The sequence below is a fragment of the Pan paniscus genome, chromosome 3 (genome assembly GCF_029289425.2).
Source record: "Pan paniscus chromosome 3, NHGRI_mPanPan1-v2.0_pri, whole genome shotgun sequence".
NCBI lineage: Eukaryota > Metazoa > Chordata > Mammalia > Primates > Hominidae > Pan > Pan paniscus.
The window spans coordinates 104,322,729-104,346,412 of NC_073252.2; the positions used below are offsets into that span (position 1 = coordinate 104,322,729).

Consider the following 23,684-nt stretch of genomic DNA (forward strand, 5'->3'; position numbering starts at 1 on the left):
ACTTCTGGAAAGGCAATTCAAAGATTCAGTAAATATGCATTTCTACAATTGGCTTTTAAATGGATTAGTTTCTTACGACTTAGGATTTTTCCCAAAATTTGTGGAGAAGAAAGTGTACATGTGATATTTATGCCAACCAAAAATCAATTACTACTTTGAAGTGTAAAGCTTAAAACTCTACAAAATAAAGAGAAACACAGTAACAAAGAAGTAAACTAATAAAATAAGAGCTATTTCTAATTCTAAGCCTAAAATAAACACTTTGAAGAAAAATAAACCACTGTTCTATCAAACTTTAGTAACCAATATACAGTGTACTGTTTCAGCTCCTTTAGCTTTCCATCTCTGTTTCCTACCCAACAGATCAGATTTGATTAGTGGATATTTTATCATCCCATTTTGCACTCTTTTACTTCAGTCCTCTTCTTTGTTCCCTGTCCTAAGAATGTCTTTACCTATTCTCACCAATGAAATTCCTACTCAAACTTCAAATTCATCAAGTATCTTCCTTTTATGAAACCTTTCCAGAATGCTATCTCTTCTTTTTGCTACCACACACAAGAAAATTGAAACCCCCTAAACTTCTTGCTCTGTGCTAACATAATAGTATGTATACTTGTCTCCTAGACTTATAAGTAGTCATTTTCACATTTATTTACCGTATCATACTATGAAGTCCTTTGGGAAAGGAATAAATGTTATTTATTGAAAGAATCTCAATTCTGTAAAAGCAGCACTTGGCATGGCACAGTGTCAGCACAGTTATATACTGAAAGACTAAATTAATTGAAACTGTTTTTTTTCTTATGTAACATATATGGTCAATATAAAATTTGGACAAATGATTTAAAACACCTTGTCTATTGATTTTTTTTAGCATAATATTAAAGAACATTTATGGTGGCTTTAAAGAAGTTCAAAATTAAATACCAATTCAAGATTTCAAATGCAATTTTATAGAAATCATAACTGAGGAAATTATTAATACTTAGAGAAACAAGCAATCAATAATTGTTGAGAGGTCTTTTAATTATAATATTGGATGTTAAAATGTATTACTGATAAAATTGATCAAACTAAAGAACAGTCTTTTTGGTCTTTTTTTTTGTTTTTGAGACGGAGTCTCGCTCTGTCACCCAGGCTGGAGTGCAGTGGCGCAATCTCGGTTCACTGCAAGCTCTACCTCCCAGGTTCAAGTGATTCTCCTGCCTCAGCCTCCCAAGTAGCTGGGATTACAGGCGCCTGCCACCATGCCCAGCTATTTTTGTATTTTTAGTAGAGACAGGGTTTCACCGTGTTGGCCAGGCTGGTCTCGAACTCCTGACATCGTGATCTGCCCTCCTCAGCCTCCCAAAGTGCTGGGATTACAGGCGTGAGCCACTGTGCCCAGCTTTTTTGGCCTTTCTGACAAGTCACTCCAAATTCATGTTGTGTACACTACAGTCTCTAATTTAATAAATTAAACAAGACATTGTCTTGCATATCTGTATAGTATGCCTTTTAAAAGTGTGTTAAGGCTGGCCGCAGTGGCTCAAGCCTGTAATTCCAGCACTTTGGGAGGGAGAGGTGAGCGAATGGCTTGAGCTCCTGAGTTTGAGATCAGCCTGGGGAACATGGCCAAACTCTTGTCTCTACAAAAAAATATAAAAATTAGCCAGATGTGGTGATGCATGCCTGTAGTCTCAGCTACTCAGGAGGCTGAGGTGGAAGGGTGGCTTGAGCACAGGAGGTGGAGGTTGCAGTGAGCTGAGATTGTGCCATGGCACTCTAACCTGGGTGAAAGAGCCAGACCTTGTATCAAAAAAGTGTGTTAAAAAAGCCTGCAATTAGAAAGTGTGGAAATTTGTCTTTTTCATATTGGAAATTCATTATTAATATACAATGTATGTATCTGAGATATGAAACAGTAGAAAAATAAAATTTTGGGAGGAAGATAATTTCTATGTTTTGTAACAGGCATCTAGAAATAGAAATAGAAATCAATGTAACAGAAGATGTCTCATATGGTCTTTTAAGAGCTGGCCATCTAGCCAGGTATCATCCAGCCATCTAAGAAACAGTCTAATCAGCTCATGTTATAAGTCCTGTTTTTATTGCTTATTTGAGGATTCCCCAATATTTTCATCTTTCTAAAGTATAGAAATTTAGCCCAACACTGTATATTAATTGGGCTTTTATATTTGGAAAGTTCAGTAAACACTACAATTTCATGTTAGCTTTGAAACTAACAGCATTATATTGCTGACATATTTAGCTGATGATTATTAAATTTCTTCTTATACGGCACAAATACTAACCTGCTTATTTTTTACTTTTAATCTTCTCAGTGTCTTTGGTCACCATTTGACAGGTTATTTAAATTGCATAGTTTCTGAAATCTTGTGATATTACCCAAGGTTTTATTAAATCCACTCATTTTTCTATTAACTGAAATCTGAAAGAGTACATTATCAATTCTATAATAAACATCACTGATAAGGGTAAGAAGGAAGCTATTAGTAAGAATGGGGCACATCCCTCTTAATAAGGTACAGGACACAACCTTATGGAACATTACTTCATAAATTTTGAAGAAGGTATAACATGGTCCTTGAAGTCAATGACCTTATTAAGGTAATCTATAAGCAAAAAACAACTTCCACTACAAAATGCACTCCTCCTTAATTAGAAAAAGTCAAAGCAAAAAGCTGTACCTTCTAAAAATCTTTCTTGAATTAATCTCAACTTTATACAAGTCCACACTGTAGAAAATGTGCAAAGAATTGGACACATCTATGTCAAACCAAACCATTTCAAAATACAAAAGCCAATGGATTTTGCGTTTCAAAATTAACATAGAGATAATGGATCATTATTTCCATTTCTAACTCCTATCTACACTGTAGACACAGACATATAGGAATGAACACATGATTCAATTTGCTTGTAAACACAAAATTTTTAAAAAGTTTTAATTATTTTTCTCTATACCTCAAGGTACATGATGCTGAAAAAACAAATGTTTTTATGTGCTAAGCTATTTATCCATATTCTGTTCCTCCTACTTTTAGCTTTACTTTTTTGAGTTTACATTTTCCTTTCTGCTTCCTTTCTAATTATTTTCCCATTATATCAACCTCTGATACTCTAATTTTATATTCATTTCTAACCAAGTAAAATTATTACTAATTGAGATCCCACTTACTCAGAATTTTTGATAAATCAGATACAACATCTAGTATTCCTACTTCACTTATGAAAACTGGAGAATTACATAAAACCATAATGATATATATAATACAGAATCAGGTTCAAGTTGTTTAAAATAACGTAGGAAGAATTATATATAGTTAAAAACAAGATCAAAAGGATATCTGATAAGCATCACAAAAACAGTAAATGGGAGAGTGAGCAGCTTTGTAGTCTGCTCTAAAAGAACAGAAAAACTATAAGAAAATTCCCTGGCCTTAAAATACACAGAATCTTGTTGCAAGGATATAAAACAGTATAAAATGTCACAATAATAACACTAGCAAAAACTAGTACTTACAGTAACAGTAACGTTAAGAAATAAATAATAGCACTTATTGAATATTTCTATGTACCAGAAATTTACATATTATGTTTAACCTCTACAATATTTTTATTGTAGATATGAGGAAAATGTTACCTACACAACTTAAATTATTTGTCAAGATTATATAATAAGTAGTGAAACTTAAATTTTAAACACTTTTCTGTTTTAAAAGTGTGGGTTTTCTTGTTTTGTTTTCAATTTTTGTGGGTACATAGAACATGCATATATTTATGGGGTAAATGAGATACATTGATATAGACATGCAATGCATAATAAACTCATTCAGGGAAAATGAGGTATCCATCACCTCAAGTATTTTTCTTTTGTGTTAAAAACAATCCAATTATATACTTACTTATTTTAAAATGTACAATTAAATTATTATTAACTATAGTCACCCTGTTGTGCTAGCAAATACAAGGTCTTATTTATTCTTTCGGTTATTTTTTTTTTTTTTTACTCATTCACAATGTGTATCCTCCAACTCCTACCCTCTACTACCCTTCCCAGCCTGTGGTAACCATCATTCTACTCTCTATCTCCATGAGTTCAAATGTTTTGATTTTCAGATCCCACCAATAAGTGAGAACATGTGAAGCCTGTCTTTTTGTGCCTGGCTTATTTCATTTAACATAATAACCTCCAGTTCCAACCATGTTGTTGAAAATGACAGGATCTCATTTTTTCTTATGGCTGAATAGTACTCCATTGTGTATTAAGTGCCACATTTTCTTTACCCACTTGTCTGTTGATGGACACTTAGGTTGCTTCCAAATCTTGGCTATCATGAATGGTGCTGCAATAAACATGGGAGTGCAGATATCTCTCTGATACTCATTTCCTTTCTTTTGGGTATATACCTAGCAGTAGGATTGCTGGATCATATGGTAGGTTTACTTTCAGTTAATTGAAGAACCTCTAAACTGTTCTCCATAGTGGTTATACTAACTTACATTACCACCAACAGTGCATGAGGGTTCCTTTTTCTCTACATCCTCACCAGCATTTGTTATTGCCTATCTTTTGGGTAAAAGCCATTTTAAGTAGAGTGACACGATATCTCATTGTAGTTTTGACTTGAATTTCTCTGATCATCAATGATGTTGAGCACCTTTTCAGAAGCCTGTTTGCCATGTGTATGTCTTCTTTTGAGAAATGTGTAATCAAATCTTTTGCCCTTTTTAAAATCAGATTATTAGATTTTTTTTCTATAGAGTTATCTGAGCTTCCTATATATTCTGGCTGCTAATCTCTTATCAGGTGGGTAGTTTTCAAACATTTTCTCCCATTCTGTGAGTTGTCTCCTAACTGTGTTGATTGTCTCCGTTGCTGTTCAGAAGGTTTATAACTTGATGTGATCTCATTTGTCCATTTTTGCTTTGTTTGCCTCTGCTTATGGGGTATTACTCGACATCTTTGCCTGGACCAACGTCCTGGAGAGTTTCCCCAGTGTTTTCTTACAGTAGTTTCATAATTTGAGGTCTTAGATTTAAGACTTTAAACCATTTTGATTTGATTTTTGTGTATGTTGACAGATAGAGGTCTAGTTTCATTCTTCTGCATATGAAGATCTAATTTCCTCAGAACTATTTGTTGAAGAGACTTTAAGAACAGTGAATGTTCTTGACACCTTTGTTGAAAATGTGTTCATTGTAAGTGTATAGATTTGCTTCTGGGTTCTCTATTCTGTTCTATTGGTCTATGTGTCTGTTTTTATGCCAGTACCATTTTGTTTCAGTTACTATAGCTCTGTAGTATAATTTGAAGTCAGATAATGTGATTCCTCCAGTTTTGTTCTTTTTGCTCAGGACAGCTTTGGCTATTCTGGGTCTTTTGTGGGTCCACATAAATTTTAGGATTTTTTTTTTCTATCTAAATCTGCGTATTTTTAACTTCTATTCTATTACTTCCAAAAAAGAGTTCAGGAAATTATAGTACAAGTTTGAATGTGGCTAAAGTTGTCCTGAATGAATTCACAAACAGGTCACGCTATGACATGAACTCTTAAGGAGGAGGTATATTTTAGGGAAGTTGAAGAAAGAGGGAGTATATTTTGGGTATGCATGCATGGGAAATGAGATAAATGAAAAGTATTTTTAATACTCTGCTTACACAATTAAACATTTAAACTTTTTACTAATTTACAATGGACTTGCTCATGGTGAAGCTTTTTGTGAGCAATTTTGATTGTGAAAAACACAAACGGCAGTCTCTTATTTTCTCAAACTCGCATGCCTGCAATTGAACTGAAATGAGATCAGATATCAAATATCCATTAGAAAAATACCATAATTCTTTGTGGATTTGGAGGAAAGACTGAACTTTCTAATTTCTCTTTATGGATTTTATTGGATGGACCATCATCGTATTTTTGGGGTCAAAATCTTAAATTTAATCAAATATTACATCAGCACACCAGTACATCAGTAGTTTCCCTGTAGAAAGACATGGAAAGACATTTGCTTACCTTGTATTACATGTGAGTTGTCTTTTAAGAAGAAGTTATACAGGTATTTGGGAATAAAAGCAGACATACATGCATAAGCCAAGGCTAAAAGAGAATAAGGCAAAGGCATGTAAAAAATTAGTTAACAGGGTAGATGACCATCAGTAATGCATTCACTTAGCACATATTCCTTGAAACTACTATTAAATAACAGTTATGATAGCCAAGTGCTAGAAAAACAAAATTAAGAGATAAAAGCCCCTATGCTTTAAAATAGAAAATATTTTTATTTTAGACAACAAAAAATAATAATTCTATAACTTCAATTTCAAACTAGCGTGGCAATCATTATCACACAATAATCACAACTTTTATTACCTAAACGTTGTTTCTTAAAATTGCTAAGCATGATCATTATTAGTAAGTTATACGGACTTCACGATCCTTAACTGCTGCTGATGCAAACAAGAGTCTACGAACTTTGGATTTAGGAATAGTGTTATAATTCACATTTTCAAATACAGACCCCTGACTATACTTAGGTCAGTATGAGTGATCATTGGCTATGCCTAACTAAACACAGTAAAAAACTCTAGTCTAGATTAATGAGTGAGAATATCACAGAACAGAGTATTTTAAAAAAATTCAAAGAGTAAAATTTCATTTCTCTGGGATTATGCTATTTTTACTTAATTCCAGAAACCGATGCAAATTCGGTCATGAAATAGAATCTGAAAATAGGGAGATCGTCAGATAAGGCATCTAGACATTCAAGCTATATATAGTAACACACTCTATATGTGATTTCAGGGATTGGAGTTAATCGAATTTAGTATTTATTGAAAAGCCTACAATAATAAAGTTATTGAAGAAGGGCAGGAAAAAAAAAACCTGCCATTGAAAAAGGGCTGTCAAAAAATATTACAACATTAGTATATAAGTATTAGAATACAAGATAGACACAAGATAAATTTTTATAAATACAAAGTGCTTTATGGGCTGAAGAAGGAGAATGAGAAAAGTCTTCATTAAGGAAGAGGTATCCAAAATGATAGGCTTTGGAGATGCAAGATTATGGAAAAGTGCCACCATAATTGATTTCTTTACAAATTCTTTAGAAAGTATACTTAGACAAAAATTAATCTCTAAAGAATTTAGAATAATCAAATTCCACTAAATTTCTAGTAATAGCTTTAGCATAACTGAAACTCTCCAGTAATAAATTAATCCTTCACATCTCTAAAATGAGTCTATAATAGATTATTTCACAGAAATCTACCAGGGAGAGAATAAGAACCTTAAAACAAAAACAAAAACCTTTCATGTCTGAATCAAATATTTTAGAATATTATGCGCAATGATTATTTAAATGTTAAAGAGGCTTACCTTCATTATTGAAGTTTAGATATAGGAATGGAGCACAAAGTGAGTCAAGACCTAACACAGAGGGGTTGGGAGAAAGAAGTCAAATAAATATAATCTAGTAGAATTGAAGATATATACCTTATTCAATTCTTTGCATTACCTCCAAGTAGATTAAACATTAGAAGTATTATCCATCCAGAAATATGTTACTTCATGAGTTACTGTGGGGAGTGAGTGATAGTGTAGCACACAGTATGTGTCCAATATGAATCAGTTATTATTATCTATATTATTATGAGTTGAAAAGAGAAATACAATAATAGAAAAATGTAAGAATGTTACAATGCTTTGGATATTGTCCCATCTCTGACTCTAAATGTACAATATTGGCAATTACTTAACATCTTCTGGCATACTTTCTCATCTAGGACATGGAGTTTTGCCTATGTTGTTTTTCTTTGGGATTATGAAAAAAAATTCTTTAAAAATTGTGAAGTGGTTTCCAAATATATGACATTTCTTTTATTGATAATAATGATATGCATGTATTGTCATGTTGAAAGAATGTACATAAATCTACCTACAACTGTTAGGAGGATATAGAATAGCTCTGAAATACACAGAGCTAAGAAAAATAACAGCTTTATTTAAACTATGGTCAGTAACAAATAGAGAACTGAAATATAAAAGTAGCCACTTACAACAACACATTCAAAAATAGGGTTGGAATGGGTTTCTCATTCTTTATCAAACACAAAAAATAATAATGGCAAAGCTAAAAATAAAAGATATGAACCATTAAAGATATAAGAAAAAAAAGACAATTAATAAAATGAGGACTTTAGGATGATAGCCTATTTTTAAGTGCTAATAGCCATGGTAAGTATAAATTAGAAATCATTAGCTATAAGAATCTCAACTAGCCCCAATTGATTTAACAATTTGCATAGGCGTTTAAAAATGTATCCACAAAGATCACAACAGCTCCAAATATTCTTTCTGCTTTGCTAATCAACTTGCATACTAAATATTATGTTTTTTAATGATATCTACTAGGATTTAGACAAAGATTTTTTAAAATGTTTGGACGTAAACCTCTCAAAAAATGAATCAGAGCGTCAATATTGACTTTTCCCAAAGACAAGGATGTTTAAATATTTTAATTTTTTTAAATGTCAGTTATGCAACAATTTTCTAATACTCCAGAGGAGTTTTAATGACTACAAAAGTTACCTTGCCAATACACAAGATCAGGATGAGACACTACCCAGGCTTTTAATACACGCCTAAATTTTGCATGACCTTCTGGTGATGATAACAGTTCATCGTACTGATGACAACGAGGAATATCCACTTCAATCTGTTAAAATAGCAAAATAATAAGGTGAAACAGTAATTGTGTAATCAGCAATAAACCCTTAATCCTTGTTCATTAAATAAGGAAAAGGAGAAGCTATAATATGAATTTCAAAACAGACCAACTTCTTAAGTGCCTAATTTTTTGAATTTTTTAATTGATCTTATGGAAAGACTAAAGAAGTTGTATGTATACCTAAACAGAAGAATCAGACCATTTCTTTTGAAAGGTATGTATGTGTTAATATACTTTTCAAAAATATTTTCCTTTATAATCTGGTCCAAATGAAGGGCAAATTTTTCAGATGAAGAACTACAGTATTTTTAAAAAGGTAACTTGACCTAAAGTCCTTTAAGGTATTGTTCTTACTAATTTATAAGCATAAGAGTTATGGTTTCTCTAACAATATATGTATGCAGCAGTGTCTCTGTATTCATGAGAGAAAGAGGCTTTCTTCATGCTCCTTCCTAAAATTTAAATATTTGGCAGAATTATCTCAGGTTGCTTAAGAAAACCTAAATCATACTTGTCTATCTGTAGGAATTGGAGTGTCTTTATCAATTGCATCGTACTTGGCGTGAATAGCTCCCTGCAAAAAATAAAAGAAGATATATTAATTTATCATATCCTTAATACAAATAGTAATATAGAGAAATCTATTTTTTACAAATATCTATCTTTGGAAACCTACCCAACTACAGATAAGCACATTCAAACCCAGGGTAGAACTCATCTTAAGAGAAATTCTCTGAGTCTTTGACAATCTGTGATGAAGGTCTCTGATAAGTGACAATTTGCCATTTTGCTGAGGCAAACTCTTGAATTATACATACCAGAACATAAATGTCATGGATTAATTACTTAGCTAGTAAGTATGTTTGGCCAACCTCCCAGACCCTACAACATAACACAACCTTGTTATGTTATATCTATAATTACATGATAGAATCATTAGGGCCTAAAGAGGTCATTTATGTTTTTCAGTTAGACTGTTAAAAATTAGAAATAACTGAATGAACGACTACAAATTTTGGTCATGTTCTATAGGACCAAGCATGAAAAAAATATTATTATTCTGGCTTATTATCATGGTAGAGAAAGAGCCAGGAAGTAGGGTTCAAACTCCAATATCGGCTATTATCAACTTCTTTGAGACATTCATTTAATGAGAGTTGGACAACCTGATACCTGAAGTCCTCTCGAACTTTAGCATTATATTGTTCTACAAGTCTAATGATTAATGTATGATATTGAACAATTGGCATTCTTGTAAAGTAACCAACTAAACTCAAAGGTATTTGTAGACTCTTATCAAGGGAATCAGGAATGAAGAAAGGAAATTCTTCAAACAGAGGATTGAAAAGGATTAAAAATAGTTGAGGATTTCTAAAAATTTTTTTTTAGAGTCAGGGTCTAGTTCTATCACCCAGGCTAGAGTGCAGTGGCACAACCAAGGTTCACTGCAGCCTCGAACTCCTGGGCTCAAGTAATCCTGCCTCAGCTTTCCAAGAAGCTGGGACCACAGGCATGTGCCACCATTCCAGACTGGAATTCTTTAAAAAGGAAGGATAATTATCTATAAGAGAATATAAGAAGACAAGATGACAAAGAAATTGACAAGAAATGAAAAAAATCTGGCAAGAATTTGGCCCATTATTATGATTGATGTCATCGGAGTTCTCTGTTAGTATTGCAGGCCACCATAATTTGTGACACATCTCCTTTCCTCACAACCACAGAGAAAGTGCTATTTCTCTTGGTAGCATAGTCCAGGTGGAACAGGTGTGCCAAAAGTCACTAAATTATGTTAGTGATTTTGACAAGTCAGATTAGATGGAAAGATTTCTCCAAATTTAGACAGAACCATTTATAAACAGATAATCATATTCTATAACAAGCATACTTTATAAGCAGGACTACCCATTTATAACTGATATATATTCTTAAAATATTCTATGGTAATAATCAAAACATTTTCTGTGACCACTATTAAATGAAACATTAAATAGCATAATCTAATAAACCCTCAATTATATTTTTCTATTCTATTGTTTTCCTATATTCTTTCCACTTAAAATTGCCAAATATTCTAATGCTTACATTTTACTATATAATTTTCTAATAACTAGAAAAATATATATTTGGAAAGCACTCTCCTTCTCCATCCTTTCTTTGCATAATTAATCAGCTTCTAACCTTTTCTTTTTTCCTTACCTCAACTCCCAGAAGAGCAGCCCAGGTTAAACCTCTCATAAGAGGAGGAATGTCAACTCTTGCTTCTTTCCAGATTTGGTTTTTTTTATATGGATAAGCCTATGATATCAAAAAAGAAATGAAAACGTCTCAAATTACCTAGTGCCATCTTTTAGTCTAGACAGTTCTGAATATACCCATGAAAAAACTTAAGTGACTTGCAATAAATTTCAAAGTATGTGCAATTATTGTGTCTGGTGTTATTAATACACATACATAAGCAGTGGAATGAATCCCTAACACCTTGAAAAACTCGTATTATATAATTAAGAAGAGCAGCTGATTCTACCTGATTTTTAATCCTTCCTCTCTATTTGATGCTCTGGGGGGATTTTAAATGAGTCAGACGGAGGATAATAGTACCAGTCTCATACGGGTTAAATAAGATAATGCAGGTAAAGCACTCTGTTAAAAACGTGGTGATAGAGAAGTAATCAATAACTATAAGCTACTATTATGAGTACTTCCGCATTTTGCATATAAATTTATACTTTTATAAATTTGTGTCTTAGGAGAAATTTCTAGAAGAGTATTAATAGGACAAAGGCAACAGATGTTGTTAAGGTTCTTGATATATGCATTCAAATTGTTTTACAAAATGTTTCAGTACATTCACATTTATTCCAACAGAATGAGAGTTCCAATATCATTCCATCTGTGCTCACTTTGCTAATGCAGTATGGAAAATCACTCCTATTTTAATTTGTATTTTTTTCATTCCTAGTGAAGATGAACAATTTGCATAGATTTACTAGCTGTATTTATATTATGTACTCTATCCATTTCTCTGTTTCAATATTGATGTTTTTCCTGTTGACTTTTAAGTCTTCTTTTAAAAAATAAAGACATTATTCCTTTTTCAACATGATTTTGCATATATTACCACACCTTGTTTTTACTTTTTAATTTTACTTACTAAGAACATGTATTATTTTTAAAATTAAAGAAAGCTAACTGAACAAGATAGGTCATAAAAACTAATCTTCTTATTACTCAAGATTCCCTAAGAATTATCGAAAAAATTTTTAAAAAATTCCATATGGGCTATTGTTAACACTTTATACTTTAGAATCCATACCTTTAGCAGCCTGTCAAAGAGAATAATTCTATTTAGTTGGTACTCTGTATCTTTCTCTCTGATGATTAAAGGGAGCGTGGCAGCTGCAGACAACTCATTATTGCTGTTTGAATGAGGTAAATTAGACTGGCTGTAAAAGAGAACAAAAGCAATAAAAAAAAAAATGGACAAAAGGTACAAAATTTTCTTTTTTTCTCCTAACTCTACCGACAGTGATTTCAGAAAAAGCACAAAATTTTAATAAACCAAAACCTCAGGTTATTATTTTCTATTTAGGAAACATTTTTCAAAGAAAATGTATAAAATTCTTATAAATCTAATATAAATAGAAAGAAAAATAAATCTAAAATGAGACTACATATACTCACTCATCTTCAAGTAATGGGTAAAATGCTTCTCCACCAACATCTTTCAATCTCTGTGTATTTAAAGACAAAATATTTATGTATAAACATATTGGGCAGAAACCCTGATCTGTGTTTAAAAAGACAAGTAATATAACAACTATAAATTTATAAAGGGACCTAGAAAAGTATAAAATAGAGTCTAAAAATCAGTTCTTACCATAAACATGCAAGCATACAATGCCCCTACTGATTAAGGTTTGGCTGTGAAAAACAACTATTTTTTTCTTATCTATAGGTATCACTCATAAATGTTAGATACTTATCATGATATATTTTCCAAACAGAACTCAGAATTACTAGCACTAGTATAAAACTTAATGAATAGGAAAAAAATTTTAAGTTATATGAAGAAAGATGATTAAAAAGAGGTACTATATAGCCATGTATATACTAAAAGAACAACTTAGATTTATTTTTGCTTTGGCATAATACAAGCTAAGTCAAAAAGAAAGGTGCTAGAAAAAGGATTCCAAAATATTTCTCCCATCATACTTTGAACGTGTATGATTCAAATAGCTAATAAATCAATGGACAGAGTTCACTTAATGACAAAATCATTTTAATAAATGTTGTTCCAAATAACAACCCTGACAGGATTACAGGTATTCTTCAAAATCATAAGCAGGAAGGCAGTAGTAAAGTAAAATGTTAACCACATCCTAAGCAAGGTGATTAAAGTTAATGCCATCTTGCCTGCTGCTCTGCTGTTCAACTTCCAACTTGAAGGCAGAATGTCTGCTCCTATGGGGATTGACATAGAAATTCAAGCTGTGTGTGCAGCAAGCACTGATCTTCTGTTGATTAGAGTCTTTGTGCACCCATGTGAGTTATTCCCAGAATTTTTAAAGCTTAAGAAAAATCTTTTACTCAAACTAAGAATTCAGCAAACACTGAATTTATGCCTGGTTCTACTCTAAAAATCAATGTGCTATGTACTTATCCTATTTTAAAAAACCTTTAGGTGTATCTTTCATATATTAAAATTTTAAGTAAAGAAATAAAATTTTCCCAAGTTTTACTGCATTATTAATACACATAAATCTTTTTAAAGATTAGTTGTCAGTATACTGTATGTCATAGATTTTATCTAATTAAGTATCTTGTCTGTCTTTTCTAAATAAAAACTTAGCACATTAGGATTTTTAAAAGGTGAATGAAAACACTAAAGATAAAAATTATTATATGGTTTCCATATCATTTTAAGATTCAGCAAATTAATATTTCTTAATAACTACAGAAGAAGAGAATTTTAAATTTCACAAGTAGAACTGTAAAGGAATTGAGACATTTAGATTTGAAGCCTACATTCATTTAACTTGGATTATATTTAAATTGAAGAAACAAATTAAGAGCAAAACAAAATCAGCTGGAATCATATATTTTGGATGTAATTTATTGTTCGCTGCAGGGTATTGTTACTTATTTTGTTACTTTCCACATCCTTTCTTTCAAAGAGATTATAAATTCAGAGTACTGAGTAGGAATAATTATATATTTTAATTTTCTGTTGCTGGCATTATGGCAGACAAGAGATTCTAATACTCTCCTACTACATAACATGTAAAATATTAAATGGTTAGATAAGCTTTAAAACATAAGGAAAATGCAGTGATAACAGATATAAAACCAGGCCTAGAGAGAAAGTAGTTAATAACTGTGGTCTAGAGATTTAGACCATAATGGGATAAGGGTTTGGGAACCTACATAACAGACCTTCAGAATGCAGAAGACCCTTCTAAAGCCACGTAAAGAAAAAACTAGGGGAATTGCTAGCTTAGACAGAAAACAAGGATAGGTACCTATTTCAGCTTTGGCTATGAATGGTTAAAAATAAAAAGGCTAGGACTTCCACTTTCTTATACAAAATATAAACAGCTTAGAAGGCATCATTCTTCCTCTAACAAGAAAAATGCTGAACAAACTGAAAATCAAGAACTCATCTCACATCTGTCAGAATCAGAGCATTGTGATGTCCTCAAAGCTGGAGGGACCCTCGAATACAGGGAATCACAGCTCAACAGGAACAGAGCCACTGCTGGAGTCTGTTAAGATCAATTAAAAGGTAATTATCTAATACTTGCAGGCTGAGCACAGACTAATACGAGAGAGAAAAACTTCTGGAGGCCCTGCCTTAGGGAGGCCTTCCTTGCTTCCATGAGATTAACCTCCGCAGGTCCCACCAGGTTCTCAGGGTGAAGATCTGAGAAAAATACCCTTGACTTCCTGCAGGGGGAGGTGGAAAGTAACCAATCTGAAATACAGCCAGAGTACTCTGTTTTCCTTGAGAGGCCTGTCTTAAAGGGAAACTCTTCCGTCAGGTCTTAACTAACTTGGGTTTTACAGAAATCTAACCAACTTGGGAAGGAAATATTCAACTCCAGTCCACTCTAGTCTTTGATGTAGGGGAACAGAAATACCCAACTCCAGCCCCTCTAGCTTTCCTGTCTCATGTTGGGGAGGAGGAGTGGGAGAAGCTGAGAAGCCTTGTGAAGGTCACAGCCCAGGAACACAGGCTCACTAAAAAACTGGGACTTAATGATAAGATTATAAAATACTTCTCCCCTATACTTTACTATGATATTAATAGGGCTTCTACATAATAACAGGATTCATTCCTTCATTTAGTTATTATATAGGAAGAAAACATATAACACATCAAATGAAGAGAAGTACAATGGAGGAAAAAAACAAAACAGGATAAAGAATACAAGGGATAGGTGTGGCGTTGCTATTTTATAAAGGATGGCCAACAAAAGCCCACCAATAGGTGACATTTTAGCAGAGAATGTAAAGAAATGGAAGCACCGGAAGAGTGTTACAGGCAGTGGGAAGAGCAAGTTTAAAGGCCTTAAAACATATAACTTTAGAAAATGATTTAAAAACAAAATAAACAACCTGAGTAAACTTATAACCATTAAGCAGACTGAAGTAATGATTACACCCAAATAGGGATAAGGAGCCCTTACAATATGGTTTTAAAGCTAACTCCCATGAAACATTCAAGAAATAGATACATGTAATCATATCAAGTCTTTCAGAAAATAGAAAAAAAAAGGCAACACTCTCCTATTTATTTTATGAGACTAGTATACACCTGATACCAAACTAGCATGGTGCAGTAAAAGAAAAGAAACTCACAGGCCTATCTCAAATAGAAACAGAAATGCAAAAATTCTAAACAAAATATTAGAAAATCAAAACACAAATGTATAAAAAAGGAAAAATGAAATCATGATCTGTTTGGGTTTATCCCAGAAATATAAACATGGCTCAACATTGAAAAACCCCATCAACATAATTAAATCCATTAACATAATACATAAAAAAGCATATGACCATCCCAATAGATACAGTAAAAACACTCAGTGAAATTCAACACCCATTCATAACAAAACTTATAACTAAGAATAGAAGACCTCTATAACTCAATGCAACAAATATCATACTTAATTATGAAATATAAAAAGCAAACTTTTAAAACCAGAAATTAGACAGGAGTGCCCACTATTTGTTTCTATTCAATAGTGTTATAGAAGCTCAGCAAAAATAATGAGAAAAGATGAAGTGAGTAGATAAGAATTGGAAATGAAGGAAAAAACCCTACCTTAATTCACAAAGAAAACCACAGGGAATCTATAGACATACTATTTAAAAAAGAATAGGTTCAGCAATGTTGCCTGACACAAAATCCACATAAAAAAATCAACTGTTACTAATCATGCACAAAACAGTAGTTGAAATGGTATTTTTAAAAATATTATTGATTTATTTTTTAAAATCCTCTACTGGTATACTTAAGATTTGGCACATTTTACTACATGAAAAAATATTATTGATGTATATTTTAAACTCATCTACTGGTATACTTAAGATCTATACATTTTACTATATGAAAATTTTGCCTAGAAAAGAACTATAAACAAATCTTAAACTCTAATGTGTAAGCTGAATTGTAGTAATGTCTTCATTTTACTTTGAAATGCAAGAACAAAAAATATGATGGATTGATGAATAGCTAGAAAGATAGACAGACATGTGATAAAGCGTGTAAAATGTTAATTATAGAATCTAGGTCAGGGATTAGCAAACTGTTTCTACGCAGGGCCATATAACAAATATTTTTAGCTTTGTGGGCCATGCAGTCTCTATTGCAACTACTCAATTCTGCCAATGCAGAACAAAACAGCTATACATAATAGGTCAATGAATAGGTGTGACTTGATTTTGCTAATAGATCATATCAATGCTTGATCTAGGTGGTAAGTTGTTCACTGTAAATGCTTTTCAACTTTTCTGTTTAAAAATTTTTATAATAAAATGTTGGAAAAAATCATACTCATACTTAACATATATATATATATATATTCTATATACAAGAGCAATAATAAATTACCTTAGGAATAAATCTGATAACTGATATACAGACATTAAAAATAAAATTGTTATATAAAATAAGACAAATAAATGACATATTTATTTAAGCATGTTCAAGAAATAAAACCCTACATTTTAAATACATCAATTCTCCACAAATTAACTTATCAATTCAATGCAATGTCAATCAAAACCCTATAATTTTTTATGAAGTTCTTTATGATGATTATAAAAATCAGCTAGTAGAGAAAGATGTTAAAGAGCTCCTACTCCATTTTGAGGACAAAAAAACTGAAGGTCTTCCCTTGCTAGATATCAACAGTTCACATAAAACTACAGATTAAGGCAATGTGGTATTTGCTAAAATTAGAAAAACAGGCCAACAAATCAGAATATCAAGGCCCAGAAACATATCCATATACATAGAAAAAGTTGGTATTATAGATCAAAAAAGTGAAGAGAAAACTATTCAATATATGGTACTGAGACAAGGGGTATTTTTTTAATCAATGAAATATGATATTGGATACCTTCCTTACAACTTAATCTAAAATAAATTCTAGGTGGATTAAAGAACTAAATGTGAAACAATTATTTAAATCTTTTATAAGGAAATATATAAAAACATTATAAAACATACTTAAAACCTTGCTATTACTTTAAATAAGTTACAAGAAAAAATATATCAAAATATATTTGACTATAAAAGAAAATACTGATAAAAATTTAGAATTCTATTCAATAAAAGAATCAAAAAGTTGAAGGAAAAGCCACAGATTAGAATATATTTCCATGACATATAGCTCACAAAGATATGATATCAGGGACATAGTTTCAAAAGTCCTCAAATCAATAAGAAATCACTCAACAGAAAAACTGACAAGAGATATGAACTAGTAATACATAGAAGAGGTAGGTGAACTGCCAGAATATGTGAAAAGACTTACAACTGCACTATAATCAGGAAATTAAAAATCAGTATTACAGCAAAATACCTTTCCATACCATTAGATTAACAATTTTTTAAAATTTGATAAAAGAAAGTGTTACCAGGTAAATAAAGAAATGAGAACAGTTACCCAATGACGGCGAAAAGATAAACTGATAAAATCATTTTTGTGAACAATCAGGTAATAAAGCTGAAGTTGTACAGATGCAATTCTACTCTGGGGCACATATTTTACAGAAGCTCTCCCATATTTTGTGAAATCAAAGAGGCATACAAGATTTCTTGTGTATCTGTAAGGTTTTAATTAAAGAAAAAAAACTAAAGCAGAACTGTCAAAATATCTTTCTTACATTTCTTAGCTGGCATAACGACAATGTCACAGTGGTATCATCTAAAAGCGAGCTTCTATCTCGACCTTGTCCAAAGCTTTCACCATCCTCAAAGAGAAAACTGAAAAGAAATTTTTAAAAATAATATGTACACAAAATCCAGTTTATTGTTTCTTCTAGAAAGTAAAGTTTATTCTAAGTCATCAATCCCTTCATCAAAAAAGAATTAAACTTTAGACTGGATGTTTAATAAAACAATGTTTTTTTAATTATTATTATTATACTTTAAGTTTTAGGGTACATGTGCACAATGTGCAGGTTAGTTACTTATGTATACATGTGCCGTGCTGGTGTGCTGCACCCATTAACTCGTCATTTAGCATTAGGTATATCTCCTAAAGCTATCCCTCCCCCTCCCCCCACCCCACAACAGTCCCCAGAGTGTGATGTTCCCCTTCCTGTGTCCATGTGTTCTCACTGTTCAATTCTCACCTATGAGTGAGAATATGCGGTGTTTGGTTTTTTGTTCTTGCGATAGTTTACTGAGAATGATGATTTCCAATTTCATCCATGTCCCTACAAAGGACATGAACTCATCATTTTTTATGGCTGCATAGTATTCCATGGTATATATGTGCCACATATACATAAACATATACATATGTGCCACATATACATTGCATATAAAACAATGTATTGAGATTTCTTCAAACAAGTCTCATTTTCAAATATCTCTTGAGTTGGTATGAATATAAGTATAGAGAATTTCAGAAAAACAAAAGTGTCATTTACAACCCTTTGTTCATGCAGTTTCAATGCTAACAGTACTCTCCTGACATTAACTCAATGTGTTCCCAAGAAACTTTATATGTGTAGAAAAAGATAAAGGGAAGATGAAAGAAAAAGCATATTGGATAGTAACCTCATAGAAGAAAGGATATTAAATAATAAATGAATAAAATTTGTTTACAATTTCAATAAATTACTTTTAAGAATCTACATATCCTTTAAACCATTTCTTCTTGGAATTTCCGTAATCTTACCTCTAACTTTCTACTTAATTCAATGTATGAATGGTATAATCAAAGTTAACATTTAAAAATCAGATTAAGAGAGAAAAAAATAGAAACTAGTCAATCCAAACAATACAAAAGTTTAAAAAGTAAAGAAAAAAATGATGAGCAGATGACTTCTACAGTTGCCTACAATAATCAAAACTAAGTCTAGAAATCTAAAAATTAAAATTTTATTTTATTTTGAGACAGGGTCTCTCATTCACTCAGGCTGAAGTGCAGTAGCATGATCTTGGCTCACTGCAGCCTCAACTTCCCTGGGCTCAGGTGATTCTCCCACCTGCAGCTGCCTGAGTAGCTAGGACTACAGGCACACAACACCACGCCCAGCTAATTTTTTTTCTTTGTAGAGACAGGGTTTTGCCATGTTGCCCAGGCTGATCTCAAACTCCTAGGTTCAAGAAATCCACCTGCCTTGCCTCCCAAAGTGCTGGGATCACAGGCATGATCCACCATGCCCAGCCTAAAATTAAAAATTTAAAGTATTAGTAGAAGCTCAAGAAATTTAGGTTCATATTTTTATGAATAAACATGAATAGCAATGTTAATAACAATCTTAGCCCCAAGGCTGTAGAGGTATTTAACTTCCAGTCTAATTTCTAGCATGATATCTTCGTATACAGTTAGGCAGATTTTTTTGCAACACACTAGCACAGTAATGATCTCTAGGACACGCAGTGAGACCACAGAGTTCATTTACATTTACAAGTATATTTGGAAAAAGAACATAGTTCTTCATAGTAGGAACATTAAGCTAGTTTTTAGTTAACTGTCTTAAATATTCTATTGTGACTTGTGTATTTTTCATTAACATCAATTATTGCAAGATATTCCATAATATTAACTTCACTTCAAGTAGGTCACAAAGCAAATTACTGATCAAAGACAACTGATGGGAACTCTGCAATTAGAAACTTTGGCCAATCAAACAAGGTGTTGATTCCAATTGCTTCCAATAATCACTTAGCTGGGATGCCTACCAAAAAAATTTTAAAAACAACCAATTTTCAAAAAAAAACACCAATTTTCTTTTTTATTATTACCATAGAATTATTACCATGTATTTATTTATTTAAATTCCCAAGAGAAGTTTCTTTCCTTACTTGGGGAGTGTGCAGATAGGTGGTTTGGATCGAATGATTTCCTTGTTGACAAGCTCTTTCTCCAAGTCACCTCCAGCCAAACACCAAAGGTAATAAACTTCTTCAATAGATCTTTCTGCCAGGTAATCATTATTTATATCTATTAAAAGCAAATTTAAGGAATCATTGTATTATATTTTCTACTTTTATTAAACGTCAACAGGCAGTAATAGCTGCCATTCTAAAAAAAATAAACTCTGAAGAACAGACTTCCAGTTCCTAGTTCTGATTGTAGGGAGCCTGAAATTTGCTACTCCATCCTAACAACAAATAAAAAGTTGAACAGACTGAAAAATCAACAATTCTTGGATCTGTAAGAGAGGTGAGGACATAGGACAAACTTCTGTCCCCAGGACTGGAGACAGAGAGGAGAATAAAGGGAGCTATGGCATTCTGGAACAGACATTCATGAGCAGTGCCTCAGGAACCAGTGCCAAGTTTGGAAAACCTAAACTGTAATTGATAAATTACTGGAGGCTCAGTGTGGACAAGTCTGAGAGTTAAAAACTCCAGAGGGAACCAGTCAAAAGGGATAGCCCCACACTTTTGTGAGTCTGGAGACTGACAAGGTTCTCACAGTAAATATTGGAGGAAAATGCCCTTATGTTTCCAGCAGTGGCAGAGGAAATGTAACCATTCTGAAATACAATGAGCACTGTTCTTAACAAGGTCTGTCTTCAGGATAAACCGGTTAGTCAGAGGCTAACTCACTTAGATAATATCAGAGCCTAACTGACCTGGAGAGGGGAAATACCAAAATGCAGCCAGCTCTAGCCTTCTATGTGGTAGTTAAGGTATGGGGAACAGAAGCATTCTGTAGTAAGTCCTACAATTTAGGTCTCAATCTTTAAGTGAGCCAGTGACTCTAGACAAAGTGTTTCCTTGCCCTTAAGGGGTGGCTAGAACGAGTTGGAGCTTGATATTTCCCCTCTCCTACTGGAGGTATGCCATGACTGGCAGATTCTGATTCAATTTTTATAATAATTTGAATGCTCCCGACTGAAAATAATATACTACTAAAAGTGGCTTATATAATAAAGACATTTATTCATCTCTGTTAATAAAAATCATAGGTACAGGAGGGGCCTATGCTTATCAAAATTCTAGACCATTTCCTGCATTCAGAAGAGAAGAAAGTGGTGAACCTATGCTGCAGTACCTTTCTTGACAAGAAAATTTGTTTTTTCCCTATAAGTAGCCCTTATGTCCAGCACTTTCATTTAGATCCCATTAGCCAACTCTAGTTCACAAGCTTACTGCCCATAGCAAGGGAAACTAGAAAAAAACATCTGGAATTTTCACCCTTTATAATGAATACATAGTATTGGAAATTTTACACTCTATATTGGAAAAGGAATAAGGGGAGAAAATAGCACATGGGGAGGCAACCAACACAAATTGTTCCTTCCCTCATATCTCAAGGCAACGGCTGGCTGCCTTTTCTGAAGTCTTCCTTGATGTCCCAGACAGAAATACAGAATTAGGTGCTCCTGCTATGCTGCCATTGTGCTATATTCATATTGACCTTCATTTATAACAGTGATTGTATAATTAAATGTCTGTCTGCCTTCCCATTTGGCATGAATGTTACTTAAAGATACAGTATGTGACACATACCAGGAACTCAATAAATGTTTAATTGAATGAATGTTTAGTAACCATTTTCTGCTATGACTTAAGTCATAACAACTTTTCAGAATAAAGTTAACTGGTGTCACTAAACCTTACATTCCAAGAGTCGTAATCTTCACACAAGAATTGAAAGTCTAAAAGCTGATATTCTCTTCAATATGCAGAATATAATGATATGTAATTCTTATCAATAATATTATTTTTAGAGATCATTTATAAATAAATTATATAGAATATCAGTAACTTAAATAGAAAGGATAAACTGTTAGCTCAAATGTGTGTGTTTATGTGTATTCTAGTCACTCCTTAATGGCAAGAAAGCAATTGTTTAAAGGCTAGAGGCAAAGGCTCACTTAAAGATTCAGAACTAATCACAGGATTGACTACAGAATGCTTCTGTTAACTTTAACCACCACACAGAAGGCTAGAGCTGGCTGCAATTTGCTATTTCCCCTCACCAGTTCAGTTAGGCTCTGATATTATCCAAGGAAGTTAGGCTCTGACTAACTATATATATATATTTGTGTGTGTGTGCATATACTTTGTTTTTTGTTGTTGTTGTTGTTTTTTGTAGAGACAGGATATCTCTACGTTGACCAGGCTGGTCTCAAATGGCTGGCCTCAAGTGATCCTCCCTCTTTGACCTCCCAAAGTGCTGGGATTACAGGCATGAGCCACTGCACCCAGCCAGTCAGTTATATTTTAATCACTTCCAGAATTGTCTCTTAATTCCCATGATCCCACCAATATATATTGTTGATAAATTCAAAACTGAAAGTAGGACAAGGAAACTTCTTTAAAAACAAGGCTCATATTATTCTCTATGCTTTAATTTATCATTACCTTTACACAACTGACTGATATCCTCAGGCAGAGTTAAATCAGCACATCTCAGAGAAGATGAAAACAGACTGGCAGGTTTGGTAAAGGGGGTATATAAAGGTGATACCTCACTGAATACTTTGTCCTTCATTAATTCATCTGGGGTTGGCCTTGAGAACATTTAAAATACAGAGCATGAATGAAAGTCATAAAAAATTTCCTAGAATAATGGCATACATTCAAGAGAATGGATAAAAGTCTTAAATACCTCATTAGCAGAGAAAATAATACAGCTCTCTTTTGCAGAGTCTAGATGCATACTTTTATATTATAATCAAATAACTGAGTAAATACTGAATTTTTTTTTACTTATGTTGTACTTTACCTCATGATGTATCAAAAACATCATTCCATAAAAGCTTCTGCATTGTTTACTTTTACCCTGACTAGCATTCACCTGCTTTACTGAATATCTTAAATAATTAAATAATATTTACGCAAACTATTATAATAATACCATTTGGCTTTTCTTCCTGTCCTTTAATGTGGTACATTGACACAAAACTATTTCTCTCTAACATGTCTTGATAAAGTTGTTTTTCTAAAGGCAAATTTGTATACATTATTTTCAAACATTACATACTAAAGGAATTTAGGGATAGCTGTATGACTAGTAGTGACATCATCAAGTCAAAGTCAATTAATGAAACTTCTAAGAAATCCTTTTTTATTGTCAACAATTGTTAGTTTATCACACCACTGATCCAAGTTCATTGCTATAATACATATTGACAACAAACTTTTATTCTCATTTCACTGATGTTATTATTGGGTCTAGGAATACCTACATTCCATAGTTTAGTTAATATTCTATTTAAAAGCTTGGAAATGAACTAGTAAC

At 32.6% G+C, this 23,684-nt stretch overlaps 1 protein-coding gene across 2 annotated transcripts in view; it reads right to left on the reverse strand.

Moving 5' to 3' along the window:
* TBCK (TBC1 domain containing kinase) overlaps positions 1 to 23,684 on the reverse strand; it is a 281,985-nt gene that overhangs the window by 189,615 nt on the left and 68,686 nt on the right. For both annotated transcript variants that reach the window (XM_008955359.4, XM_003829981.5), the window contains exons 10-19: positions 22,805 to 22,953; positions 20,291 to 20,429; positions 18,136 to 18,235; positions 12,424 to 12,473; positions 12,056 to 12,185; positions 10,939 to 11,037; positions 9,251 to 9,313; positions 8,601 to 8,727; positions 7,389 to 7,439; positions 6,024 to 6,107 (exon numbers count right to left, since the gene is read on the reverse strand). In XM_008955359.4, coding sequence (XP_008953607.4) covers positions 6,024 to 6,107; positions 7,389 to 7,439; positions 8,601 to 8,727; positions 9,251 to 9,313; positions 10,939 to 11,037; positions 12,056 to 12,185; positions 12,424 to 12,473; positions 18,136 to 18,235; positions 20,291 to 20,429; positions 22,805 to 22,953 — 992 coding nt within the window. The remainder of the gene's footprint in view (positions 1 to 6,023; positions 6,108 to 7,388; positions 7,440 to 8,600; positions 8,728 to 9,250; positions 9,314 to 10,938; positions 11,038 to 12,055; positions 12,186 to 12,423; positions 12,474 to 18,135; positions 18,236 to 20,290; positions 20,430 to 22,804; positions 22,954 to 23,684) is intronic.